Below are 19,764 nucleotides of genomic sequence, written 5' to 3'. Positions count from 1 at the left end.
CGGTCTGTAAATTGTTTTTTGTTCCAGTGGTGGAAATTACAACCAAGTATTCCTAAAGTTATTTATATTTATTGTTACATATAATTCTTACAGTTTTTGTAGTCTTTATAGTTCTTATATTTTTTTAGGTTTTTTGACAGGTCACTTGAATTGAATGGGTTTAATCCAACCTTAATAACCAGTACGCCTTATATAAATTAGCCAGATGAATTAGCCTTAGAGGAATTAGCCAGACAAACCCCCAGATTAGTACTGTACACGTTTAAATACTTAATGACCTTAAGTATGTTCATAAAAGAAATGTGATCTGGGACTGGTTTTTACAGTGAATTGACTCGCTAGCTGGTTTGAGAACTGGTGGTTTAGTGAACTAATATTACCGTAATTGCGACATGATGCAATCGCGCTACTGGCGGAACTACGGTAAGGGCGTGGTGACGTCAGCACACACCTTCAACCAATGAGGCGGGGCGTCTCGTTGCCTTGGAAGGTCGTCAAGCCGGTCTGCGCGCGCACGGTGCAAGGACGATAATTCCGCCCTTACGGTTATGTGTTATGGCTTTAAATAAAACATAAAGCATAAACCGTCTGCCTCCTGAAGCCAGACAACGCCGGTGAGTCCCAGCGACCCGATCACTTCCCAAATGTAAGTATGTTCATACTGCCCGTGAAGTCAAATCGCCATTATTGGCGGTTTCTGTTTCATTTGATCACAACACTGATGACGTAGCGCGAGCTTGCTGTTGCTGCGCCAAACCTGCAGAATAAATGCACTTAAATCAAACAACTAGTCGGAAAGACACGACTGTGTAGGAATTGCATGCAGTGTATCTGTAATGTTGATGTTGATGTTGATGTTGATGCTGATGTGTTCTCCAGATCCCTGGTTCTCAGTGATATTCCTGCAGGTGCAAGAGTGCATGTGTTCCTAAAGCAAGGCTTCTGCCTGGGGAAGAACCTGCAGCATGTGTGATGAAGCCAAGAGAGCAGAGCCCAGGGCCAACGGGAAGCAATGCTGTAAGCAAGCAACTTCCAGTCTTCTCCCCTCAGGAGATCCAAAAACTCACAATATATCTTTAAATGCATTGCACAGGTGCATAAATATTGGCCAAATTGCTGACCTTTTAATCCTTAGCTAGACCAGACCCAGAGTAATTTTAAAGAGTCATTCATTCAGCATTTCATGAACACTGGGTGCGAGGCAGAGGCATTCTGGATAGCATGCCAGTCCATCGCAGGGCACTCCACGCACACATATACACCTAGGGGTGAGTTAGCATAGCCATGCGGAGACTGGAAGAACATGCAAAACTACACACACACAGTAACCCCAGCTTACGATCGAACAGGAGACCCTGGAGCTGTAAGGCAGCAATGCTAATGTCATTTTTTGCTGAGATGATCTTGACCAGCTTTTCTGCTAAACAGCATTTCTTGCCAAAGATCCAGGCCACTTAGTATAACTGCTTACAGAAAAGGTTACGTTGCAACAGACTCTGCGTAGGTCAGCTACCTCTCCTACTCAAACTGCCATCCAACATGCACCACTTTAAACTGGCCTACATACCACAGTAGAATGGCAGCCAGGAACTTATCTGAGTTTGACTGCCAGATCACAACCACAGCTCCAACTTAGAGATAAACTCCACCCTGAAGCACATTAAATATATTGATAGAGAAATATTTGTGATGTTCTTAGCGATTTTGGTGCTAGTGTATTGGCTGGTGTTATATTTTCATTATTCCTGTGAGAAGTTAGCTGTTGTGTGCCCTGCTGATGTCACAGGGGGACACTGCGTGCGCAGTCACAATGCCGTTTAATAGGATCTCAAACATAAGTGATAAAATTCAGGTTTCAATTTTAGCTCCTAAAAGCAAAACAGCTTCTTTTCTCATGCACCATTTTCCAGTGGCATTCAACATCAGATAAATGAGAAATCCAGTGTAGAAATATTAGACAGCAAACGCTGGGTAGTGGTCTCTACGAGGTGAAGGGTGTCGAAGGCATTGATGGTGTTATTAGCGTGATAGTTGGTGCTTTGGAACTTGATTTGTTTGAGCAGAGTATACAGATTAGGAGGTGAGAGAGCTGGAAACACTTAAGGACTAAAGTGCTGGCACATCACTTTCTTTAGTTAAAGATGAATTCCCACTGGCGCCACTATCAGCAGGGAGTCGAACGAAACTGTGAAAGTGAAAAAAAACTAATGTTTATGAAAGAAATTTGAACCAAAAAAAGTCAGCTGGGAATTTAATCATAAAATCAATCTTTTGCACAATTAAAAATGACATTGATTATAAATATTGATATGCGAGTCATACAGGGTAGACTTTTCCTTTAACAAGAGCATATCTAGAGATTTTTTGAAACCTTAGGCAATGAACATTAGTAAAGATAAAAATGTCACTCAGGTGGAAGATTAAGATTTTAACGGGATGAATCATCAGTCCCTTCCGGAATTAAATCGATCTGTTACCAGTAAGTCTACCTAATAAATAAGGAAATATTTGTCCTTGGCCAGTTGTGTTGTAAGCTGTTGATTAAATTCAATGGTCTAAACAGGATTCAAGATATAAACACCCTAGAGTTAGACTAAAATCGTACAGACCAAGTAGAAAATGAAATTACCTTGTGTCTGGCTTTCAACAAAGCAGGGATGTGATCTCTCGAATTAAATCGATGCTCTGTGCTGAATCATGCCCTTGTATGAACTGTCTGTTTGTTTTTACGATGAGTATTAGCTGGACAGAATGCCCTCATTTTGCCGTTCTGTCAGGGACACACTTTATGAATTCATTCCAGTCTCAGGTATTGATATACAGTTAGAAAAAATAGAGCTTATGAAAAAAATATAAAATAGTGCTGCATGGTGGATGTCTTTTAAATAATGATCTTAGGTTTTTCAAGACGCCTTGTAAAAGCTGTGATTTGCAGTATTGCTAGGTACCGGACTTGGGTCTGGTTTTCACTTGAGGGTTTTATTTCCATTCTGTATTTCCAAACCAGAAATAGGCTCCACCCCAGCCAGAACATAGTTTCTCACCTCTACCTGTTTTCCCAAAAGTCTAATTGAAATTTTTAATCTCTGATTCCTTAATCAAACTTCCTTTAAGCTCATGACCAAGAAATCAAAGTCCTGATCATTATCTTTAAGTAAATAATTTCTTGAAACATGCTCTGTTGACTCAAGGAACAAGGAAAGAGGATGAAGGGTACAGTAGTGCTTTAAACGATGAACGAGTTTTTTTTTTTTTTTTAAATTGGTTCGTCATGTAAACATACAGTATAAATGCTCCATATCACAAACAGAAAAGTCACATGACAAGTAGAATCTTGTAAAACATCAACATTTAAGCATGTGATGTACATGTGCAGCAATGTTTTAATTAAGATTTATTCAGTGAGTAATCTCTGTTCTGTATGGGCTGATCTGTTATATAGTTAATACAGTGATCAATAACCAAGCTCCTTAAAAACGCTTGGGCCTTGTTTCCTTTTCCTTGGATCCTTTCTGTACCTCCTCAGAGGGAGGAGTAAGAACGGAAACAAGAAAAGGAAATGGGGCACAATTAAAGAAATAAGAAGCACCCATGGATTCAAATAATGAAATGTAATTTGCGTGAGAAATAGCAAAGAAATTTAAAAATGACAAACTGCTCCTTTTAGTGTGCATATCTCGTGTTTTAAGCATGTGTCTGTATGTTTAAAACTTAGCATGGGCATCTTACATGACCAACTCACCAACTCTCATCGTCATGATTGGCCTCCCTGCACGAGGCAAGACCTACATGTCAAAGAAGCTCACACGTTATCTCAACTGGATTGGCGTTCCAACTAAAGGTGTGTGCTTTTAGAAGTGTACAGTTTTCAAATATATCGATCAACTTTTTTATTCACTTTAGTTGGAGTTAGAGGCCCTGAATTCAAAAGGATTGGATTTTTTTTCCTGCATTACATTTGTCATAACAAGTGTTGTTGAATTCTTGATTCTGATTGGTCAGAAGGTGTAGATTAATTTTCTGTAACAGCAAATCTGAGAGTTTTATAGTAATGCGCTTGTTCTAAAATGCCATCATTTCTTTAGTAACACTAATTCACAGGGACTTATATGGCAGATGCTCACATAATGTGCTCAAATGTCAAAAATAAATAGATGCATCAAAAATATGCTGTATTTTATTGTGTAAAAAATGTGTATACTGTTGATATGGTGGAGCTTTTTGTCAGGATACATTCGTTTAACATTTAGGGGAGGAGTCTCCAGTGTCACCATGTTGTAATAGTCAGACATAAAGCTGTAGCTAAGTTTTAAGTCTAAGGATGGATGAGTTTGCATTTTTTCAATAACAAGCTATTGTCTTAAATTATAAAGTAGTAACAGGATATAACTTATTGTGGATGTTCCACAACATTAAATGTAACTATAAATAGATAAAAGTTCAATGTACTGTACTTAAATGAATGAGAATTGTTTGCAAGATGCTGTGTTAAGAGGAATAAACATTTCAGGATGTCATTTGATTGGAAGATAATGAACTTTGGAGTAGTAAAGGCATTCAATCCCATTGTTGATTATTTTCCTGTAACAGCTTTATGTAATATTGTTTTATTTCTTATTTGTTTTAGGCTTTGACTGAATGAAGAGTTGATTGTCCTGTTTTTCTTTGCAGTCTTTAATCTGGGAGTCTACAGAAGAGAGGCGGTGAAAGCATACAAGTCCTATGACTTTTTTAGACATGACAATGAAGAGGCTATGAAAATAAGGAAGTAAGTGCAGTAAAAAAAAAAAAAGAATTTAACACAGAATTTTGTATATTGTTCAGTTCAGTGTTGTTGCCATGTTGGTTTCTGTTTTCTGCATGGTTTACATGTCGTGCTGACTGTTTGTGAATGATGATACCAGTTTTAATATGGGATAATCTGCAGACACTGCTGGAGCTTCTGCTCATGCTGAGCAAGGATGCATTCATACTGCATTAATACTGAATTAATAAGCATTTATAATTTATAAAGCTTTCACTTAATTAAGGGCAAGTTTACAAATTAGATTGGGATTCCCAAATGAAGTGACCATTTTAAACCAACTTGATAATATACAGTATTACATTGCATGTTTGTTTCTGTCTCTCTAGAGTTGTACAATATGGATATTTTCCCTGCTCGCAAATTTACCTTTATAAAAAATGACAATTATGATAAGCTTTTTTTTCTAGCTGATTAAATAGTCCAGAACTGATAGCCTATAAGACAGGAAGAAGAGCACCATTTCAGGTTTAAGGAGAGACCGGGAGGGCATAATAATAATAATAATATAATAGCTGTGCAGTCAGGAGCTGCTGGCTGGCAGTGGCAATCACAAGAACTGATTATCAGGTTATTAGGTGATTCTACAGTAATGCAGAATAAAAAACATAACAGTACATAAATGTTCAGTATAATTCATTTATAAAACAGTTGTCTGATGTTCACATGGCCAACATTGTTCTTGTTAATCTGCTGCTCAGAGTGTTTGAAGTGCTGAGCAAAGTGTATTTAATCACTTTCTAATTATCATCTCCGTTAACATTATGTGTAAAGTCTTAACTTTGACACTTAATTGTAGGCCTAATTAATCTTTTTAGGTCAGGATGTTTGTCTTTTTTTCTCTTTCACCTGAAAAGAGCCATTTTTTGACCATTTTCAGTTGAAATATTTGTGGCATCCCTCATAAACATAGTTAACTGATAATAAATATATTTATATGGGTCTATTGATAGTTTAATTGAACATACATTGGTAGATTTTTATTTCTCATTAATGAACTCAAAACATTTTCCATTTAACTTGACAGAAAGCAAAAAGACACCTAGAGAGTTCAGTCAAGTGCATGTGAGACATGGGGACGAGGCTTCCATGCCGTGTCAGTTAATATCGGAGAGTTCAAAACGCGTGCGCAAATCATTTCAGATTCATGTCTCATGTATTTTAGGGGTGGAAAGAGACTGCTCTGCTGAGTGATATCATGCTAGCATACTCCAGTGTTAAATTGTGGGTCTCCTCTTCAAAATGCAGATAATATAATTGGAACATCACTGGCTCTCTTGGCGGTGTAAAATTGTAGATACAGTACAATTAAAAGATTATATTGCACATGACTAGTTAGGTTGGTCAAAAAAAATTGCACATAGTTCTTGTGTTTTTAATCATCTTCATGCTCAGAAGCCATTTTTCTGCCTTTTTTCTTCCATAATATGTGAAAATATAAGGACAAGTGTGTATAAGTGTTTGCTGTCCTCTACAGGAAGTGTGCATTGGTGGCCCTGCAAGATGTGAAGGCTTATCTGAATGAAGAAGGAGGACAAATTGCAGTAAGCTTGTGACATGACGACGTCTCCAATTGAGCAATGTTCTTATAAGTAATTCAGTTTTCTGTGGCGTTGTACTGTAATTACCTGTTTGTTTGTTTTTTTGCTGTTAAGGTATTTGATGCTACAAATACAACCCGAGAGAGGCGTGATCTCATCCTGAATTTTGTGAAGGAAAATGCATTTAAGGTGCTGTACACATCCAGAATATTTACAAAAAAACTGCAAGTGGACCATGAGCACTTCATGGCATAAACAAGGTGTTTATGTGTGCAGGTGTTTTTTGTGGAGTCTGTCTGTGATGACCCGGATGTTATTGCTGCTAACATTTTGGTAAAGCAACAGCTTCATTTGTAGCCTCTATAGTAGTGCAACAGTAATTCTCCTGTATGTAGCTTATCATCTCTGTGTACAGGAAGTAAAGGTGTCGAGTCCAGATTACCCAGAAGGTCACAGAGAACGAGTCATGGACGACTTCCTGAAACGTATCGAGTGCTACAAAGTCACTTACCAACCACTGGATCCTGATGATTATGACAAGTAGGACCATTTGTTGAAGATAATGCTTTTAACAGGGAAATGGATTCTGTAGTCAAGATAACATGCCACTCGGAGCTAAATTTTTAATGAACTTATAATTTAATCATATTAAATCAGCATACTTTGTGAATCTGTAGTTATTAGCTATCTAGCTACAATTACATATTATCTTTAATTGACTGTTGTATTAGGTTGATTATTGTTGATTATTTTTCAATAATAGCACGTCACAAAGTGTTTAATTCCTCTTTTACCACAGCAATATTCTGTCATGTTCTTTATTAAAAAATGACACATTGTACTTTTTATCTGCTTATAGTTAATTCTAATAGTGTGGAATGTCCACGAAACAATGTTCTTTGCAGCTATAAACTACAAGCTATAAAAATAATGTGTAATGTAAAAAAAAAAGGCTGTTGGTTTAAAATGACAGTCCAATAATTTGATTATAATTCTGAATAATTCTGATAATTATGATACCAATATTGAGCAAAATTATTATGAAAATCATTTTAGCTATTATTTTGAGATCTACTTCCAGTCTTTTGTCTTCAGTAATTTGGCATAAATTCATCTGGTGTTGGGGGCCAGATAGCACAAAAGGGAAAAATATCTGTATCTCATAAAAGAACTGTTGACATAATATGAGATGCTTAGGACATACACTGTCTGACCAAAAGTATGTGGACACCTGATCATCACATCCATATGTGCTTTTTGAATATCCCATTCCAGATTTAGTCTCCCCTTTGCTGTTATAATAACCTCCACTCTTCTGGGGAGGCTTTCCACTAGATTTAGGAGCGTGGCTGAAGTGATTTGTGCTCATTCAGCCACAAGAGCAGTAGTGAGGTCAGGCGCTGATATCGGGTGAGGAGGCCTGGCGCACATTCGGCCTCCCAGTTCATCCCAAAGGTGTTCAGTGGGGTTGTGGTCTGTGTCATTCGAGTTCTTTCACACCAATCTTGGCAAACCGTGTCTTCATGGAGCTCTCTTTGTGCACAGGGGCATTGTGATGCTGGAACAGGTTTGGGCTGGGACCCTGAAATCCAGTAAAGGGAAACTGTAATGCTCCAGCATACAAAGACGTCCTAGATAATTGCATGCTTTCAACTTTGTGGCAACAGTTTGGGGAAGGCACACATATGGATGTGATGGTCAGGTGTCCACATACTTTGGACTTCTGACTCTCCATTTTCTCTTTCAGAGATCTGTCCTTCATTAAAGTGATGAACGTAGGCCGTCGTTTCCTGGTGAACCGCATACAGGACTACATCCAGAGCAAGATCGTCTACTACCTCATGAACATCCGTGTGCACTCCCACTGTATCTACCTGTGCCGGCATGGAGAGAGCGACCACAACGTACAGAGTCGCATCGGGGGCGACTCGGAGCTCTCACCCCGCGGCAAGCAGGTCTGGGCATGAAGAGAACAGGGTTGTGTCTGGAAAAACATGTCTAAAATTAGCATCTGTGTAAGCAGATAGATCTCTGCTTAGATGTCAATGGAGTAGCAGGATTATTGTGTTTAATTTATGGAGGTTTAATAAAGGCTGCAGAGCAGTGCTGTGGATATATGAAAATGCTTTGTGTTTTGTCATATCAGAGCATTTGTTCCAGCTCCCGATGATTTCTTTTTTAGTTTGCGACAGCTCTGCGTGGGTTTATTGAGGAGCATGGCTTGTCAGATCTGAAGGTCTGGACCAGCCAGCTGAGGAGATCCATTCAGACTGCTGAGGCTCTGGGAGTGCCATATGAACAGTGGAAGATCCTTAATGAGATTGATGCTGTTAGTATGCCAAAATGACCCTTATTAAGCTTTAAATGAAATATCTGTAGTTTCAGCAGAAGCTTACACAAACGCACAATCTACTGAGACTTGTATGGTCTGATTTTTCTTCTTTAGCTTTGAACTGGAGCTACAAGACTAATGTCACTCAGTTTAACACAAATTATTTTCTGTAAATATCTGCTTGAAACTGCACTTAGTTCCTCACTAATGTAATGCTGATGTGACTTATGGAAGTATAGGACTTATTCAGCTTTAAACATGTGCAAACTTCACTGTCCAGCAGAATACTGTAACTTATCAGGCAGCCATTTTGGAAAACAGTAATCACTTTTTTGTAATACAGGTTGCTTTTAGTCAGCCTGTCTCCCAAAGTTTAATAATAAAATTCTGACAAAAATCTGGAAGTTATGAGGTTCAGCTTTAAACATCCTTTATAATGTATGTTAGCTACATTAGCCTCTCCAGTGCTTAGCTAAAGAAGCAAATATCTAAAGAAACAAGTAACTGTACACTAAAGAAACGTCAGCTGCCAAACATGACTTGGCTGCTTTACTACATTTGGGTAAAATTATGTAAGTTACGTCTCTCCCCCTAACCATTTCTTTTTAAATCAGTCCTAATATTTTCAGTATTATAAGGTGAGCTGCAGAAATACCCGTGCTGTTGTAGACATATTGAATTCTTATTGATTTCAGGGTGTGTGTGAGGAAATGACCTACGAGATGATTCAGAACTCATTCCCAGAAGAGTTTGCACTTCGAGACCAGGACAAGTACCATTACAGATACCCAGGAGGAGAGGTGCAGTCTTCCTATTCTCATCGCTCCATAACTATAACATCCTATGCTTAACAATACTTTATTAAGGTTAACACCAACCATTAAAGGAATACTCCACCCTGAAACACATTAAATATGTTTCATTTGAAATATTTGTGATGTGTTTAGTGATTCTGGTTCTAATTGGTTGGTGACATATCACCAGTTACAATAGCGATCTCAAACACAAGGGATGACAATCAGGTTTCGCTGTTTGCTCCTAAGAGCTGGACAGACTAAAGGAGTAAAGCGCTGCTGCTAAATCCCACCACTATCAACGGGTAGTCGAGTGACATTGTGGGTAATGCATGAAACCATTAACCAATAACGATGAAAAGTTTAAACTAACAATTCTAACTCAGGCACCACTGAAGATTGCATGTAAAAGATTGTTATGCAAATATTTCCTTTAATGTTTGGGTGGAAAAAAAAATTCCAAACCTGTTATGTCCAATTTTCCTCCCTGTAGTCGTATCAGGATCTGGTCCAGCGTCTGGAGCCGGTGATTATGGAACTGGAGAGACAGGGAAATGTTCTGGTCATCTGCCACCAAGCTGTCATGAGATGCCTTTTGGCGTATTTTCTGGACAAGAACGCAGGTTTTACTCACAAGCAAAACACATTCATATACATATACACTCACACAGCACTTTATTAGGAACACCTGCTCCTTCATTATCTAAAAAGACCAGGTGATGTTTTTCCACTCGTCATCTGTCCGGTTTCGGTGCTCACTGTTGCCTCAGATTCTTGTTCTTGCCTAACGAGAGTGGAAACTGATGTGGTCTTCTTCTGTTGTAGCCCATCCACCTCATGGTTGACATATTTTGCGTTCTGACATACTTTTCTGTTCACCGTGGTCGCACAGAGTGGTTATTTGAGTTACCATAGCCTTACTGTCAGCTCAAACCAGTCTGGCCATTCTCCCCTGATCTCTCTCATCAACAAGAGGATGATTTTTGCTTTTCTCATCATTTTGTGTAAACTTTAGAGGATTTCTTTGTGTGAAAATCCCAGAAGCTCAGCAGTTTCTGAAATACTCAAACCATCCTGTCTGGCACCAGCAAGATGCCATGTGAGCATTACCTGTATCTGCGTGATTTTATATACAATTATTTTATATGATTGGATAATTGCATGAATGAGCAGGTGTATAAGTGTACATCCAGATTGTACATACACACTCTTTAGTATTCTTTCTAATGTCTTGTTTTTCCCCCCAAATAGATGATCTTCCATACTTAAAGTGTCCTCTCCACACTGTCCTGAAGCTCACCCCTGTTGCTTATGGTAGGACCGGCGATAAAGACGCCCATATTCATGAATCAACACACGTGTGTTTCTCCTGCCTACCTTCTTACTTAATTACTCTCTCCAGGTTGCAAAGTGGAAATGTTTTATCTGAATGTGGAGGCAGTGAACACACACCGAGACAGACCATTAGTAAGTCAGCTGAGCTTATCTGTCTCATCAGCACTCTACTGTTACTGTACCTCTCAGTTTTGTGACCGTTATAGAGATTATGGTTTATTTTATTTGATTCCATGCTGATTTCTCAGAATAATTGCTTGGGGCATGCATGCAGCTTCCCACTGATCCCGCATGTGACTTTGAATGGTGTTTTTTTTTCACAGCACTGCTGCATGTATATCTTCTGCTGCTTTTCTCGACACGTTATGAACTTCCCTCAGTCCAATGATCACTCGACAAAAATCATTTTACTTCAATTTGTATTCCCTCTTGTTGAAGTGTGAAGTTCCATCTGTTATGGAATTATCATTTCACTCATCCGTGGTTGGTCTTTAATGGTTGAACTGTGTGTTTTATTCTTAAGTATATTGTGGAAGGTTGGAGTTTTCACTGGTGGCTCACCTGAAATATTTCAAGCCACCTTATTATAATTTTACTTTACTTGAGCTGTCTCAAGTGTTACCCTTGTGGTTACTTCTAACTAGCATCGTTCTTGTGTGCCAATACTGTCTATCTTGGCCTTTTCAACTTCTAAGTACATAACACCTATGTCAGACAAGAACCTTACAGCAAACTGAATGCTCTTTCTCTTGGTAGCAAGAGCAATACTGTAGAAGCAATTTCCTTACTGATTTTGACATGATAATTAGCTAGCTAACTACTGTAGCTAGTGTGCAGATTAGCTGGTTTGCAGACTACCCAGTGTGCTGAGTCCATTGTAGAATAAAGTAATAATGCTACATCCACCGAGTATATACAGAGCAAGTAACTCAAGTATAGCAGGTATATACAGAGTAGGTAACTAAATTTCATTTTGAGATGTAAGCATAATAGCAATTAAGAATTACAGTTTAGGCTTGGATTTATTTAAGAAACTGCATTAATGAAAGGTGACAAAACATCAGGAAAGAGCAAGATAATCCCTCCAAGATTTAACCTGTTTTTGACACTGTATTTGTAAATACCAGTACGTACAGTATCTAAGTTTAAGCGCGACCCAACTAACCATCTCAGTATCTGGAAAAAAAAAAAACTCCTTTGTTTGGTGTTACTTCTTACATAAAAGCTATTTAAAAACAGCTTCATGTGCCCAAAATCGCATCAGTTCACAAAGCTGGTTTGACAAGTAGGCTGGCCTAGGTAACATCTGAAAAACTTGATCTGGAACACTGAAACAAGTTTTAAAGAAAATGCTGGCAAGTCAACAATGGCATGTTGTAGCAGTATTGGAACACAGCTTTAATAATTTGACATCGTGTGGTGTGACAGCTAAAGAATCTGAAGTGTATCTGTTGTGTAGTTTACTGGCATTTTTTTAGTCTCTGACGCTAAGATGAGCCCCGGAGTCATCATCTCCTTCTTTCTCAGTCTCTCTCTCCTTCACTCATTCTCTCTCTCTCTCCTGTGTAACATTCATGGTCTCTCCCATCTCGACCCAGGGGCAAGCTCGGAGGACTCCGGCCCCCCTGCTGCTCCGGCGGAATAGTTACACCCCTCTGTCCAGTCTCGACCAGGTCAAACGGCCACGTCTGTACAGCGCCGGAAACCGGCCCTGGTTGCCCCTCGCGCCCTCCCCCTCAGCCCTGCACCTCCCTGACACTCCTGAAGGGACGCTGCTGCACAGCCAAGTTAGTGTCCATGGTCATTATGCTGTTATCAGCAGACTAACTCAATTTGTCCCAATCGATCCGATTCAGTTCTCTCCTATTTCTTCTTCATGTCTCATGCCGCGCCGTATCAGATAACTCGTCCCCGTTCCAGCCATCCTGTGATCCTGGTCGTCTTAACGGCATGATGCGCTGTGATTTATGTTCATGCCTGGTTTCTGAGTCTTGTCCGTGTGCATGTCCTCTTGCATGCTTGTTGTCACTTGTGTGCGTTTGTGTGTTTTGGCTCTTTACAGTGCACTCTGTGACCCTGGCAGACTGCACGCTGCCTCTCTCTCTCTCTCTCTCTCTCTCTGTGTCCTCATGGCTTACCAGCTGCTTCCTGTAAGCCTTGTAGCAGAGAGTCATCAGTGGAGCTTGTGTTAGCTCTAACAGTTTAGTGTGCTTCTTAATTATCAATCAACATTGTGATGCAACTCATGCACTGTGTGTATTGGTATCAGCTCATGAAGGGCTATATTAAATCAAGTATCTTAGATGAGGGGAATCATAAAAAGTGTGTAGTGTTAAACATAATGACTGGGACTGAGAAATATTGCTTTAACATTTGCAGACCTAACACATTAAGAATGTCAAAATGTGGTCCATCAGCCAAGACATATTTCATGTCCAAAATTTACTTCTTTAGTTTTGTCCTGGAGCTACAACACTAATGTTAGACTAATGCAAACTGCTTATTTGGTTCAGAATGATCGTTTGTATATACTAAACATATACAATCAACTTTCATAAAATAGCATAATATCTGTATTTTAAGAACCAAAAGTCATATTGAAATAGTTTTTTCATCCAAATCACTTGTAACTTTAAATTCGATCTCCAGGTTTTGGGCCAAAATATGAGAGAAATTTGAGAGAGAAAATAATTCCAGCTTCCAGCTGGCCACTAAAACTATTTTTATCTCTGACATCCTTTTGCCCATTTTAATAGATAACAGTGTGTCAGAAACCAGATCTGTGAGATAGCTGAACAACTGAGCACATTATACAATGATTTAGACATGCAGTTTGTTACAGATATAATAGATATAAACTTCCATTACTTACTTACCATAACAACATACGCCTTACAGCTCCAGTGCAACATAAAGAGCCGTGTTTGTGTTAAATAAAACACATTTTTTCCCTTTTTTTTTTTTTTTTCTAAATCACTAACACTACAGTTCTTGTGTAAAGTCTCTGGACTGATCTCTCTATTAATTTAATTTTAGTTTACTCAAACTAGTGATCACAGTAAAGCGGTTTGATGCACACCACTGTGAGAAAGAGCTTGTTAGTGAAATGGGAGTGTGCTGTGCAGGTTTGGATCTCCACTGATAAATGACTTGCACTTATTTCCAGCCACTATGAAAGGATTAAAGGCAAATTGGTGATATTTAGGGGCATTCTGTTATAGGAAAATAATCAAGGAAGGGCGGTGTGGTGCGGTGTGATGTGAAGCGGAGATACTGTTATCACCCCAAAGTTGATTATTGACCAATAACAGCATGTCCTGATGTATTTTATTCCCATGACAATTTGATAACGATTACTGTTTTTTTTTTTTGTTTTTTTTTTGACATGTCATACTTTTTATCCATTTATATTTACATGTAATGTTGTGAAACATCCTTGAATCAAGTTCTCTCCTGTTCTCACTTGCATTATAGCAGCTATAAACAGTCCTTCCCTCACCAGTCTTATGGTCTCATTTGACCTGAATAAGACAAAAATGCAGTTTGTTACAGAGAAACCACAAAATGCAATGTCCTCTGTCCTGAAGACTTTCCAGTGGTGGAAAAACACTGGTTACAGCTATACCTCTTTGGAACAAAGCACTAAACACTAGAGACTCCTTCTATAAATGTTAAATAAATATGTCCTTACAGAAAACATCAGCATATCAATGATAGTTCACAAAAAACAAAACATTATTAATTAGTTGTTACAATAGAAACTATGCTGTATTAGAATGAGCGCATTAATATAAACCTTAAAGCCGGAACTACTTTCCAAGCTGCAGTTATCAACACCCTCCGACCAATCAGAATCGAGAATTCAGCTGCACTGTGGTGTAAATGTGCTTAATGTGTATTAATGTGTACATTCGCCTCTTGATGATGTTTGTAATATCATATATTGTATGTGCTTAATGTCATGTTTGTGTTAACTGAAGCTGATTGGTTTGCCTTGCCATGTGACTACAGCACCTCCGTTTCCCTCCCTGTTCCTCTCTGTGTCTCATCCCCCTGCTCTCTCTCTCTCTCTCCACCTCTCTCTTTATGTTCCTCCATAGCTTCGAGTATCAGGCAGTTTTCTGTGAGTATATATTCCACCGAAGAATTTCATAATTTCTCTCTTTTGCTCCCAAATGCAACACGACATGTTGATGAGATGTTTTCGTCTTTTTGTTTTAGTATTAGTTTCATATTGCTACATTTGTTTAAAGTCTGCTGTATATCTTTCCTATTCTTCTGCATGTCCCCCTTACCAGCGGTTCTGTTGGTATTCAGTCACACTTATCTGAACACTTGGGTTTGGGGTGTTTGTGCGATACATTTTATGAGGTAACGGGTGACTGAATTGTAGTATGCATGTATTGTTTGGACAATATCTGCTTTATTTTAAGAACATTTGCAGCTATACTGGTTAAACCATATAGGAATCAAAGCCATTTTCTATAAATAGCCATTTAATAGAAAATATTAACATAACGGTAACGAAAATTGTCATTATTTTTATGTGACTGCAACTCTTTTTTGCTGTTGGTGACTGCCTAAGGTCTGTATCTCCCCTGACATGAGGTTCAGCCAGGAGGCTTTTTCGGATCCATACTTCCCGAAACATTCATATATAACTTTCATAAAGTCATGCAGACCCTGGTCCAATGCTTCAGTTAATGTTCACCGAAACTGGACATTTTAAGAGAGTTGAAAAAGACCAGGTGATGTTTTTCCAATATTCAGTTGTCCAGTGTCTGTAAGCCTGTAGCCTCAGATTCCTGCTCCTGACTGACAGGAGTGGAACCTGCTGTGGTCTTCTGCTTTTGTAGCCCATCTGCCTCAGGGTTCAGCATGTTGTTCTGCGATGCTTTTCTGCTCGCCATGGTTGTAAGGAGTGGTTGTTCAAACCAGTCTGGCTATTCTTATCTGCCCTCTCTCATCAACAAGGTATTTCGGCCTGCATAACTTCACTGGATGTTGCACCATTCTGTGTAAACTCTAGAGACTGTGGTGTGTGTGTGAAATTCCCAAGAGATCAGTTTCTGAAATACTCAAACCAGACCATCTGGCATCAACAACCATGCTACAGTTACTGAGTTCACATTTTTTCCCCCCAATTCTGATGTTTGATGGGAACAATAACTGAACCTGTATCTGCATGATTTTATGCATTGTGCTGCTACCACATGATTGGCTGATTGGATAATTGCACGAATGTGCAGGGGTACAGTATTTTTTGTATTATTTCTCTCAGTATTTGTGCAAGTCACATGTATGTGATTCCTATATGGTTTATATAATATTGTTTTTAAATTAAAGCTGATGTTCTGCTCTTCAACCTCCTCTTTGTACCCCAGTAGTTGTTTCAATTTCCATGGGTGGGATTGTGGATCCAAAACAACAACTTACTCCGTCCAATTTTTTTTTTTCTTTATTATTTACAGACTACATAGTATAACTGCCTGAGCTGAAATTATTTACATTTTATTTGCATTTTTGGGGATGAAAATGCTCAATATTGTTTTAGTTATCTTTGCTACATGTAAATAACTTTTCAAATTTGATAATTAAAGGTTTACGTGGACCATCACATTTACTGTTCAAACGCCACGTTACTCACGTTAACATTTTAAATCTGATTCTATGCTTATTTTCATAAAGAGGCACTTTTTCCTCTGCAAAGACTTTGATTTCTGTGTTTTATCCGTGATCTTTTGTAGGAATCCTTGTGTGAAGGAATCGTCTTTGAAAGCGCAGAAGACGGTGCTGACTGTTTCCGCTTCTGAGTAGCCCTGAAGGCTCGGGGTAACTTCAATTCAACGCACAGCTTCAATCCAGCAATATGTATAAAGCACTATATAAATCCTTTACTGCTTTACTGATGACTGCACTGCATTCACCTTTAGCCCACTACATGCATTAAGGAGTGCCAGATATTTGCATGTGTGCTTTAAAAAGTTGCACATTTGGAAGCCAAGCTTTAATGCTCCTTAGTTAGCATGTGTGGGAGCTTGCGATCTGAGATTTCCAACCAGAATGTAATCATTTAGACATGAATAAGAGGTCAAAGGCCATGTGTGATTATTTAATGTTCATGTTTTTGCCTTTAAATTTGCAGGGTTTCTTTCTTGTGGTTGTTCCTTTTCACATCATTTTTTAAATGATAAATTTATTTCTGAAATCTTAAGTGAAATGATAGATTTTTAACCAAAGATGTTCTACAATTATACATTGAAAAATGTTTAAATATGTAACATCTAGGTGATTTCATGTTTGGGGTGTTGTTTAGCCCTTGGCACTTTTAAAAATGACATTTATTTTTTTTATTTATTTTTATATATATATTATTTTTTAGCATTTTCAACATTGAATCAAAGAAAGGCAAAAAATGTTTTTACAAGCTGCATTTTACTCTTAAACGAGGAACAGGGTTAAAAGTAAGGGTTGAATGTTTAGGATAGAATTAGCAAATGCACAAATTGAGGTTAACTAACAACTAATGACATAAGGACATTAAGAACATTCTAATGATTTATTTAAAATATTTTTAAATTAATAATTTTCTTTCAGTTGGTAATTTGGAAGTCAAAAGTGGACTTGTCAGTCATTAACACAATATTAACAAAACAAAAAAAACCAATGAGAGAACTTTGCTTTTCTTCCCATGATCTTCAGGAAATTTAGATGATGCAAGTTCCTGGTGACTTTTGGAATATTCCATATATTTCATGGGGTAAATGTGCTCAGGTAACAGGGTTGAGTGAATGTTGTGGGACTAATGTTTTTATAACATTTATAACAACATTTTTATGACCTCTAAAGGCTGACGTGGAAAAAGGTATTTCTTACTTTTATGATATTTCAAGGTAAAGTGTAGTTATAGTGGGATGGGACAGGCAAGAAATGCGGTATGAAATGTATTTATCTGAAATATGCACATAGATTGTGTTGAAAGACACTTTACCCGTGTTTAAAATGTCATTTATCTATGTGGGACATAAATGGCACCTTGAGCATGAAATCCATGTGAGCTTGGTCTACCACTACTATCTGTCACTCATGAAATGCTAAAACTTCAGGCTGTAAATGGAGATTTTGACACAGATTTATTTTATATAGTTCAAAGATACGCACAGATGGTTATCCAAAACTGGGTTAATATTAAACTGTATTTATATTTTTAGGAAAATGTTTTGTCTTACTTATTATGCTCTTGAGATTTAGGCTGCTGTCATTGGGTGATATGAGATTATATTAATTTTTTTTTTTTTTTAATTTAAGTCATTTCATTGCAGAAATGAGATCAAGATGGTAAATCATCTCAGCCTTAGGGTCATATACTTACACTTTCTATACATATATAAATGTTTGAAATATGTCTAGTATAGACTGATTCTTGTAAGTCAGCTGCATGTATCATTTTGCACATATGGCTAAATGTCTGAGCTTTTTGCGCAAAACAGGACAGTGCCAAAACTGAAAAAGATTAGTCACATTGATCATATCCTAACATTATCCTCAGGCAGAGTCACAGTATGAAATCTTGTTAATTTGTTGTTTAAATTGTGTAATTATGTATGTTCTGTCCTTCCTGCCTTTCAGTTATTTGCTGTTTATGTGCAATAAAAGGCTCAAATCAGCAACCGGTTTGATCAGATATCTAATCGAAATTTTCTCATATGTTTTCTCCGTCAGAATCAAACCATTCTTCACTAATATAAGTCAAATAAACATGAGTGATAGTGACAATATCAAGTCAATGCATCAAGAACTAACTAGTAATAAGTAAATATCACTGAGTAATTAGTAATAATGTGCAATAATTCATTAAGACATTGAGTTTGAATGAAATATTCACACTCAAAGACTTCCATTTTTCCCCACTGGGGTGGTACTCTTATGGAAATGTGGCTAGTGTACTTTTTTTTAAAAAAAAAAAAAAAAAAAAAAAAGGTGTACCTTCCTAGATAAAAGGTACAAGAGATATGGTACAGTTTTCTGTACCAGAGTGTGCTGCGCCAACAATTTTTAATGATGCTCATTGTTATAAAAAAGTTTAAAAAAAAAAAAAAAATCCCTTACACAGATACCCTTAAAAAATAAGTAAAAAATATTGAAGTAGTCAATAATGTGTTCTTGAATATGAATGTCCTAACCTTTTTTTGTTGCTGGGTTACTTTTTTTCCCCATTCTCATAAGCATCATCATAACTACTTCAACATAAATTATAAGAATATATTAATATGTAATGAAATGAATTATAGGGTCATAGCGGTTAATCATTTTTATTAAGTGATAAGACAAATTGAGTACTGGACTCCAGACTTTAAAAACCTTGCATTTGAAACTGCTTTGTTACCTTGTAAACTTGAATTTAACGTGTTTGACTCCTATATAAACGTTTTGACTTGTACGTTTGAGTGCTGTTTCTCTCTGCTCGACCACTAGGGGGCGACAAAATACAGACAAATAGAAAGGAGACTTTTCTTTGGTCATGTAGACTAACTAGGGGATTTTATTATTGCTAAGGATAGTAGTACTGTAAGTAGTACTATGCCAACATTTCAAGAGTGTTGATAAATATAACTTAATTACTGCTTAAGTGTTTTAGAAAACTACTTATGAATATAATTTATGTACTTTTTCACAACAAGCATCCACAGCTGAATATCTGTTTTAGTATTTTCAGAGAAAAGCTGCTCACTGAAACATGGTCATTCATTTCCGGACATGTGCACTGTACATGTCAGTATATTCTTGCACAACTCTGTTTTCCCTGCACTTTATAACACAGGGTGGTGATTGTGAAATAATCTGCACCTGGTGGATACAGGTAACAGTGAACACACACACACACACACACACTGTGTGTTACGTAACCCTACCAGGGAGAGAAGAGAACAAAAGCAAAGTCTTTAACTAGTGACTCAT

General features: G+C 37.7%; 1 protein-coding gene across 4 annotated transcripts; it reads left to right on the top strand.

The window, feature by feature from the left end:
- The first annotated feature begins 332 nt into the window (after window positions 1–332).
- pfkfb2b (6-phosphofructo-2-kinase/fructose-2,6-biphosphatase 2b) lies at window positions 333–18,476 on the top strand. 4 transcript variants are annotated; one of them, XM_026935485.3, is made up of 17 exons: window positions 333–646; window positions 880–1,017; window positions 3,716–3,841; window positions 4,672–4,768; window positions 6,282–6,348; window positions 6,460–6,534; window positions 6,622–6,678; window positions 6,761–6,885; window positions 8,093–8,300; window positions 8,528–8,674; window positions 9,373–9,477; window positions 9,965–10,094; window positions 10,723–10,785; window positions 10,874–10,938; window positions 12,405–12,593; window positions 14,907–14,929; window positions 16,554–18,476. In XM_026935485.3, exons 2-17 carry the CDS (start codon window positions 966–968, stop codon window positions 16,621–16,623), a joined length of 1,599 nt encoding a protein of 532 aa, XP_026791286.1. In that variant the 5' UTR covers window positions 333–646; window positions 880–965; the 3' UTR covers window positions 16,624–18,476. The 4 variants fall into 4 exon arrangements, with proteins under 4 accessions (XP_026791286.1, XP_026791287.1, XP_026791288.1 ...); XM_026935486.3 differs by lacking the exon at window positions 14,907–14,929; XM_026935487.3 differs by lacking the exon at window positions 12,405–12,593 and having other exon boundaries at window positions 341–646.
- Window positions 18,477–19,764: the final 1,288 nt, after the last annotated feature.

This window comes from Pangasianodon hypophthalmus, chromosome 20, assembly GCF_027358585.1.
Source record: "Pangasianodon hypophthalmus isolate fPanHyp1 chromosome 20, fPanHyp1.pri, whole genome shotgun sequence".
Classification (NCBI taxonomy): domain Eukaryota; kingdom Metazoa; phylum Chordata; class Actinopteri; order Siluriformes; family Pangasiidae; genus Pangasianodon; species Pangasianodon hypophthalmus.
Note: the sequence above shows the minus strand (reverse complement) of the source record. Positions and strands in the feature narration are given on the sequence as shown.